The sequence below is a fragment of the Alnus glutinosa genome, chromosome 2, assembly GCF_958979055.1.
Source record: "Alnus glutinosa chromosome 2, dhAlnGlut1.1, whole genome shotgun sequence".
Lineage (NCBI taxonomy): Eukaryota > Viridiplantae > Streptophyta > Magnoliopsida > Fagales > Betulaceae > Alnus > Alnus glutinosa.
The window spans coordinates 30,869,235-30,877,856 of NC_084887.1; the positions used below are offsets into that span (position 1 = coordinate 30,869,235).

An 8,622-nucleotide genomic window follows, 5' to 3' on the forward strand; every position below is an offset into this window, starting at 1 on the left:
ATTTAATAAATCAATATCTTTGTGAGAAGAGAAATTGATTTTAAAACAATTGTCTAAATGAAATTAGACCAGTAAATAAAAATAAAAACCGATTTGCCAAACTAGCTCTACAAATTTCATTTCAATCTTGATGGACGTACGTGTATGTTTCAAATTCGAAGCCCTTCTTTCTTGCAATTTCTAGTCTTAATCAAAGTTGTACATTTAAAACTTCAAAGTTTGAGTTTAAACTACCTAAAAGCTTCAAAATACTCCCAGCAGTGGCTATTGAGCAAAAGTTTAATCGGTTCTATAGAATGGTCACAATTCTGGTGCCGTAAAAGCAAAAGTTACTTGGACTGATTTATGTTATTCTAAAAAAGAAGGGGGCTTAGGCAGAAGGATTTGGAGGTTTGGAATCGTGCCTTCATGTTGTGGCATGTTTGGAATCTGTTTGCTAGATCAGGTTCCATATGGGTTGCTTGGATTAAATAGAACATATTGAAAAATGAGAGTTTTTGAAATATTAGTATCCCTCAAAACAGCTCTTGACGTTGGAGGAAGTTGTTGAAATTATGTGACTTAGCCAAACACTTCCTCAAATTTGATGTGGGGGATGCAGAAAACATTTGCTTATGGCTGGACCATTGGCACCCTTGTGGAATATTGTTCGATATTTATTGTTTCCGAGTTGCCTATGATGCTCAGAGTAGACTGGAAGCTAAACTTTCTTCTATAATAAAAAGTTGAGTTTGGTGTAGAAAGCTGTTCGTTCTAATACTCTTGTAGATATCCAAAATAAGCTCCCTGAGATCAAGATAGGTGCTTGTGACACTACTATTTGGTCTATCTCTAAGAAGGGTTTCTATGTATGCTCTGATACTTGGGAATATCTTCAGAAGAAAAATTGGGTGGTTGATTGGTGGCAGCTTTGTCTGGTTTTCATATGCTATCCTCAAACATGCCTTTGTCTTATGGTTAGCTATGCGAAATAGGTTGTCTACTGGGAACCATTTGGCTAGTTGGGGTTTCAATGGGAATGTACAATGTTTATTTTGAAGGAATGGCATGGAGAGCCGTGAGTATCTATTCTGAGTGTGGTTTCAGTCATCGCATTTGGAAAGCTGGAATGTACCATTGCACTGTGGATAATCCTCCTTCTCGTTGGTAAGAGGTAATGAGTTTGGGTAGTAGGATTTGGGAGGGCAATTCCTTGCATGCTACCCTGTGTAAGCTGGTGTTGAGCTACTCGGTGTATAATCTATGGAGTTCTAGGAATGAGATCAAGCATTATGGTCATCCCAAATTAGAGGAGCAGCACTTGAAGGTGATTTTTTGGGAAGTAAGATCCAGAATTCTAGAAAAGGGGAAGTTTCCAAAGTCTAGGGCCAACGTTGTCCTCTGTTAGGCTTAGAACATTCTTACAGATTTATTGATCTAATAGTCTTGTAGTTTTGGCCATTTTCTGGTTTTTAGTTGGGGCTTGGTTTGTTGTGTTAGGCTTCCTGCCTGATGCTTGTGTGTAGGAGTTTTTGTTTGCTCCTTGTTTTGTTTTCAGTTGTTTTACTGATTGTTTGTTTTCTCGTTTGTTGAATGAAAGTTCTGCTAATAAAAAAGAAAAAGAAAAAGAAAGTAGTACTCTCTAAAAAATCATACTGACTCCACCACAAGCAGTTGGATTTAACTAACTCGAGCAAGTGAATCAAGAAAACAAAACAGAGGAAAACATTGGCGTGCCTAGATGAAAGCTAATTGTGCGTTTGGAGCAGCTTGGAGTGGTTAGTTGAGTGGAAAGATGATTGCCATTTTCACGCCAAGGGGGGCAAAACCTAACAAAACTTACGTACGATATGATGTGAGTTGGCCAACGCCTTGAAAGTGATCGAGAAAGAAATTGCAGTGAACCAGCTGATCGATGAAAGGATCTTATAGGCTCACAGTACCACAAAGTATCTTCTATGGTTTGGAAAATAATCACCTAATATCTCCAAACTTGGAGAATTGGGTATGACTTAATATGATATTAATTACAGTACTATTTCTCAACATTCTATAAATATTTGTCACTCCTTTTACAACCCACAAGTGGGAGAAAAAGTGAAAAAAAATGGCCGTCTCAGGGCTGGCTTTTGCTGCATTGATCATGGCAGCTACAACATCCATGGCAGCAGCACTGACAGTCACATTTGTCTTTGGTGACTCCTTAACAGAGGTTGGAAACAACAATTATATGCAATATTCTCTTGCAAAATCCAATTACCCTTGGTATGGCATCGATTACGTTGGTGGGCAGGCCACTGGAAGGTTCACAAATGGGAGGACAATTGGTGACATAATATGTAATCTAATTAAATTAATTTCCATCCACCCTTTGTTTTTGAATTGTTTTGATAGTTAATTAGAATTATAATTCTAATCTTTTTGTTTTGAATTTGCAGCTGAAAAGCTTGGGATTTCGTCGCCACCACCTTACCTTTCTTTGTCACAAAATGATGATGCAGTCCTCAAAGGGGTTAATTATGCATCCGGTGGGGCGGGAATTCTCAACGACACTGGACTTTATTTTGTAAGGATTTATTATGCTTTTAATTTTAATTAAGTTGATTAAACCCACAAGTATTTTTCATTACATTTCTGATCATTTTTCTGGGTTTAATAATTCGTGCATTGTAGATTCAAAGATTATCCTTCGATGACCAAATAAATTACTTTGCAAAGACCAAGGAAACAATCAAGACTAAAATAGGAGAAGTGGCTGCCAACAAGCTTTGCAATGAAGCCATGTTCTTCATTGGAATTGGTACTTAATTGTATCATTAATCTCGCACTTCCTTAATTATGCTTCTATTCCATCCATTTTCAAGGTGTTTTTGTCAGAAAGCAACAAAATTATGTGTTATTTTTCAGGAAGTAACGATTATGTCAACAATTTCTTGCAACCCTTTTTAGCAGACAGTCAACAGTACACACCTGAAGAATTTATGGAACTCTTAATCTCCACCTTAGACCATCAACTATCGGTACAAAATTTAACTCCCTATTTGATATTTTCTTCTTTTCTTTTCTGTATTTTTAGAAAGAAATGAAATTAAAATGAGCTGAACATGGGATATCGACGTTATAAATTTTTAAACAAATACAAAACCACTTATGTAAGTGAAGTTCCCCTGTATACTTTTTTCCCCCAAAGTGTGTTTAATTATAATTAGTGAGAACCCGGACTTGTTATGTTAGAGGCTCTACCAACTTGGTGCACGAAAGATGGTGTTTCATGGTCTTGGCCCTCTCGGCTGCATTCCTTCTCAGAGGGTGAAATCAAAGACAGGCCAATGCTTAAAGCGAGTGAATCAATGGGTTCTGGAATTCAACTCCAAAGTTCAAAACCTTGTAGCCTCTCTAAACGGGCGCCTCCCAAATGCAAAACTGATATTTGCAGATACATATCCAGGAGTTTTGGACTTGATCGACAATCCTACTGCTTATGGTAATTAAACCCAAAAGTCTCTTTTAATTTGGCCACGAAAGACGCCATGAATTTGATAGAGGTATAAACGTTGTCTTAAATCTAAGTACTCCTTTTCTTCTGCAGGTTTTAAGATTTCCAACACATCGTGTTGCAATGTGGACACATCCATTGGAGGGCTGTGTTTGCCCAACTCCAAGTTATGCAGCAATCGCAGTGAGTATGTTTTCTGGGATGCATTCCATCCCTCCGACGCGGCAAACGCAGTGCTTGCTCAAAAACTTTTCTCCACCCTATTTTCTGCCGTCGCCGCACCTTCCATTGCACCGACTCCCTCGCGTTGATTCAAGAATCTCTAGTAATAAAAAGATTTTAGTCTAAATTATAGAGTTTTATACCCTTAATGCAGAGGATTCATGTATTCATACTTTTGTTAAAGGAAGCCAGGGTTATTCAATCTTACATGTTACACTTCAGAAAGTCACAAAGTCCTACTCAAACTAACCTCTAGGACACTAGGGGTTGGTTCAAGTTTTAACTGTTAAGAGCTTTGGTTTTGGGCTAACCCCGTCGGCACAAACTAGAGTCTTACCTGATCTGTGTGGAGGAGACGCTTTACACAGGTCCAGAGCTTACTCGACATGACTGGATATACAAAGTGACCCTGCTTGGTCCCTTGTCATTAAAAAAATAAAATAAACCTACACAAACCAACAATTGCAGCTGGTAGATATAATCTAAAAATCAATGACTTGGTGATCGATTACTTGGGCAGATGTAACAAAAATAATCTTAAAATTCATTCCAACAAGCACCTGTTCTATTCATAATGCAAGAGCTTCATTATAGGAAAAGCAGAATAAAATAAAGTAGTGCTAAAGCTTGTCATATGAATCAGCCGTGCAGCATTTAGATTTTAGAGCAGATAAAGTCCTTGACTTGCCCAATCAACTGCGACGACTCCGGCAATTCGGGAAACAGATAAAATGCGTGGATCATGTTCGGATACTCCATCAGCAGCGCCTCTTTACCGGATTTCTTCAACCAATTGTAGTACCTCCTCTGCCAGTCCTGTAACGGGTCGAATCCCCCGACAAACACGATCGTATCGGGAAACTCCAAACCCGATATATCAACTGCATTCGGCCCGCTCACGTTGGCCGCCTCGTGGTCCCGGTTAGCCCCTTCCGGCAAGAACGCCTTCCAAAGCCAATCCGTCCGGGCCATCGAAACCAACGGAGCCCTCGCTAAGCGGATCTCCGACTCGGTCCGCTCCTCTCCCCCGAAATAAGGCTGGATCGATATCAACCCGACAACGTTTACAACCCGAAATCTCTCCCGACACGCCCGAACCGCCAGGTGGTGGGCCAAGTTCCCGCCCGCGCTATCACCAGCAAAGAAACACTTGGACACGTCAGCGATCTCAGGCAGTACCTGTACGTCGCGGTTGCGGTCGCGGTCGCGGTCGAGGAATTTAAGAACGTCTAAACCGTCGTCGTATGGAGAAGGGAAGCGATGCTCGGGGGCGAGACGGTAGTTCACGGAGATTACAACAGCAGGGAGTCTACGTGCGAAACGACGGCAAACGGCGTCGTATGTTTTGGAGGAGGGTGAGAGGAATGCGAAGCCGCCACCGTGGAAGAAGATGAGGACCGGGAGGGAAGTGGTGTTGCTGGTGGGAGTGAAGAGGCGGAACCAGAGGTCGCGGTTGGGGTCGACGGTAAAGTCGGAGGACTTGACGCCGTTGATGGGATTGAGAGTGGGAGGTGATCTGAAATCGAGGAGAGTGAAGATACGGCGGTTGAGGGTGCCGTCGGAACGGCGAACGGCGTCGGCGGCGGCTGATGCGGCGGCGATGGAGAGGCGAGTCTTCCATGGGAGGGCCGGTACTGGATCTGATGAGTTCCTGCGCGGCATGTTTGTAGGAGACGCGTATGGATGGTAAAGGTGAAGAGGCTAAGTGGCGATGGAGTCCACTGTCAAGCCGTTGTTTACCTACTTGTTGAAATGACCAATAAAATAGAGGAGAGAGCCGTGTTTTTTGGGATTTTTCTACGTTGACATAACATCTTATATTGTTTTTAATTAAAAAAAAAAAAAAATTAAGCTTGATTTTTCTTTTATGTTTTTATTAAAAAAAAAAGATGCTACGTTTATCGAAAAAAGAGGCCCATCAATTGTCGTTGTGTTTGTGGGTGTCCTCTTTATGGCCTGGGCCCGGGATGGCGCCATGCTAAGTTAGTTCAAGTGATTTGAGATAGGTTTGGTTTAGTACTTTAGTAATCCTTTACCGTTTTGGGATATGCTTGGTTACTTTTGTACTCTCTCACTAGTCCAATTAGAAAAAGCTATCCTCCGGAAAAACTCTCTTTCTCTCTCCTAAAATACAACAGTAACCGATTACAAGGAAAAATAAAAAACACAAATACAACAGGGTATGGGCAACCCAAATATTAAACTAAGAACGTAAGTACGCGGGGGCAATGCTTCCGAAGATGCGGGCCCTTTGACTCGAGGCACGGATGCCACAAAGTCGGGGTCACCATTAAAGGTGATTTCACAAGTGTATTGAGTCACAAGGACCCAAACACTAAAACAGGGGTAAACAGGGGGAGAGGGGTACAACAAGTAAGCCTAAAAAAACAGTAAAACAAAAACAATAAAATAAACAGCAGTCCAGAGGAAGGAGGGGTGGGAGCTGTCCATGACGGCGCGTGGGGAACACGCGCCGCCAAGGAGAGGCCTCTCATCAGCCGGATTCGCCGGCGTGGCCCAGAACCACCAGACACGGTCGAGGGGGGAAGTGAGGAGCGCAAACGTGGCATACACGCGCGGAGGAGAGCAAAGAGCTCGCTGGAGCGTGTGTGCCACGCGCGGGGGAGCAGAAGCCGGCTGTGGAAAAAACGACCGTCGGTGGAAACCGGAGATGCCGGGGAACTCGGTGGTGAGGCGCGTGTCTTGTAATTGTTTTCGGAAGAGTATAGATCTAGATCTGAAAAATTGAAACAAAACCCCTTGCCAAAAATTACAAAAAACTCGGTGGAAGGCGGAGGAAAATAGCCTGAACAGACATTGTAGAGACACAAAAACCAGTAAAAAGCATGTAAGATAGGTGGGTAGATGAAGCTTATGCTTTAACTCCAAAGGCTTGAAAAACTGGAAAGAAGGTAGAAGGTTAAAGAGATAGATGATGGAACGTGAGAAGTAAGGGTAGTCGGATGTTGGGGTGGAAGAAGAAGAGAGGAAAACGGAGATGGGTGGTGGGGAGGGAAGCACAGAGCTTCCCTCCCATGACGGCTTGCACAGGAAAAAAATCAGGGAGAAAAGAATGGAGGAGAGAGAACGGAGAATCACACAATTGTCAACTAACAATTCAGCCTATCCCCCTTCTCTTTAATCTCCCGCTGAAAGGGGAGGAGGGAGTTATTACAACTCCTGTAACTCTCCCCTCTTCCCCCTTCCTCTTTCTCCCACCATTTTTCTACATCTTTTGAGGCGTTACACGCCTCTTCGAAAGTCCTATTCGTCTCTTTGAAGGTATTATTTCTCCCCTTTGGCGATATATCTTTGATTCTACAGTTCTGCTGGTTTCTCCAGCATCCTCCTGCCATTCTCATCATCGGATCGGATCCACCCATTTCTTGAAGTTTTTGAATGTGATTTTTTTTCTATATCAGATCTCTATCAATTTCATGAAGTTCCACTACCACACGCGCTATTCCTGCGTTCCTCCACTTCAATCCGCATTTAGATGCGTCTCTGTCCAGCAAACATGCGCTGTGGCGTGTTCTCCACATGCCCACGAGCACTGTGTCACAAGATTCCAGATTGCTTTAACCATCGTAAAGAGGTTTGGATTCGGACAATACAATGTTTGCTTTCTCGGCTGTGATTGGTTTCAGATAGCACATACAAAATGAGGATTCTTTTGACATGGCATTGAAGTCATCATTGATGGCCAACAAATCTGTACTCATGGGTCTTTTTCTATGTCTAATTCAACCGGCTTAGATCATGTATGGTTGCATTACCATGGTTCACACAATTCTCAGTTAAAGACAGATAATCTTTGAGTTAAATTTAAATGCGAGGATAATTATCTTCAAAAACCATCAAATTCGGTTATTTTTAAAATGTTGCGGATTCTGTCTACCAAGCACTGCCAAAAAAATCCATAAAAAGCATTAAAATGAATAAAAACATAAGACCCTTAATTTATGTTTAATCCATATAAATTAAGAAAGCCAAGAAGTTGTTTTAAAATTTATTTGATGAAGACGTACATGTAAGAAAATAGATCTAAAAGTTAATTTGAAAGAAAAAAAAAGTTGTATAAAAATTATAAACATACAATATCTAGTAATAAAATGTCCTATCATTTCTAGAAAATTTGAAATGTCCTATCATGGAGGCATGGGATTTCAGGAGTTAACTTTAATTATATTTTATTTCACTTTAAAAATATAATTACATTTTAAAATTTATTTACTTAATTAATAGGCTGTCAAACCAACCCTCTTAGTGAAAGATAGTAGTTTTGCTATTCGAAACTGGTAAGGTGATAGCTGAATCACCCCACTACCCTGTAGGCGGTTCAGTGAGGGCTCAAGTAAAAGGATTAGCCAAACCACCCCACCCATTTCAAGGTGACCAAATCACCTCCCAAATTTGTGGAGGTGGTTTGGCAATGTTGCGGTGGTTCGGCCACCTATTTAACTATTTTGAAGTGGCCGAACAACCTTTATAGGTACACCTTAAAGCGATGTTAACACAGGTACACCTTGTCATTACACGGTACTTGAAAAGAAACAAATGTCAAATTTTGGTGATCTAAGGATTCTAAGCGTCGAAAGAAGGTCAATTATAGGGGATAATTCTATTTTAATCTTTCTTTTCTTTCTTATAACCATTCCAAAAAAGAAAAAAAAATCAAAAGGAGGAAAACTCTTTAGATTATCACTCAAGATTTATCAAAGAAAAATGACAAGATTGGTTGCTCTCAGTTAAAGGGCCATTGTTTTCCACATGAGAGAACTTGAAGGGGGGGTGACCCTCTCAAGTCTAAGCCAAACCCACTTGAAATGCTGGACAGAGCCTTCATCTTCTCTCTATCAGAAGAGGCATTAACCTCCTACTGATAGAGAAAAGAGTCATCAAGCACCCATCTAGCACCAAAAGTG

At 41.3% G+C, this 8,622-nt stretch overlaps 2 protein-coding genes across 2 annotated transcripts; one reads left to right on the plus strand and one right to left on the minus strand.

Annotated features, from left to right (window-relative positions):
• The first annotated feature begins 2,054 nt into the window (after positions 1–2,054).
• LOC133859404 (GDSL esterase/lipase At5g37690) lies at positions 2,055–3,899 on the plus strand. Its single transcript, XM_062294805.1, has 6 exons — positions 2,055–2,318; positions 2,418–2,545; positions 2,653–2,779; positions 2,887–2,999; positions 3,214–3,463; positions 3,569–3,899. The coding sequence occupies exons 1-6, from the start codon at positions 2,087–2,089 to the stop codon at positions 3,784–3,786; spliced, it is 1,068 nt and encodes a 355-aa protein (XP_062150789.1). The 5' UTR covers positions 2,055–2,086; the 3' UTR covers positions 3,787–3,899.
• A 321-nt stretch (positions 3,900–4,220) lies between these two features.
• Positions 4,221–5,473, minus strand: LOC133859405 (probable carboxylesterase 18). Its single transcript, XM_062294806.1, has one exon. It carries the CDS (start codon positions 5,357–5,359, stop codon positions 4,352–4,354), a length of 1,008 nt encoding a protein of 335 aa, XP_062150790.1. The 5' UTR covers positions 5,360–5,473; the 3' UTR covers positions 4,221–4,351.
• Positions 5,474–8,622: the final 3,149 nt, after the last annotated feature.

What these genes read in the sequence shown, in the direction of transcription:
- LOC133859404 (XM_062294805.1), top strand. Translation starts at nt 2,087, where the DNA reads ATGGCCGTCTCAGGGCTGGCTTTTGCTGCATTGATCATGGCAGCTACA. An exon ending in GACAATTGGTGACATAATAT is followed by an intron (nt 2,319 to 2,417) that starts GTAATCTAATTA and finishes TTGAATTTGCAG; the next exon opens with CTGAAAAGCTTGGGATTTCG. An exon ending in ACGACACTGGACTTTATTTT is followed by an intron (nt 2,546 to 2,652) that starts GTAAGGATTTAT and finishes CGTGCATTGTAG; the next exon opens with ATTCAAAGATTATCCTTCGA.
- LOC133859405 (XM_062294806.1), bottom strand. Translation starts at nt 5,359, where the DNA reads ATGCCGCGCAGGAACTCATCAGATCCAGTACCGGCCCTCCCATGGAAG.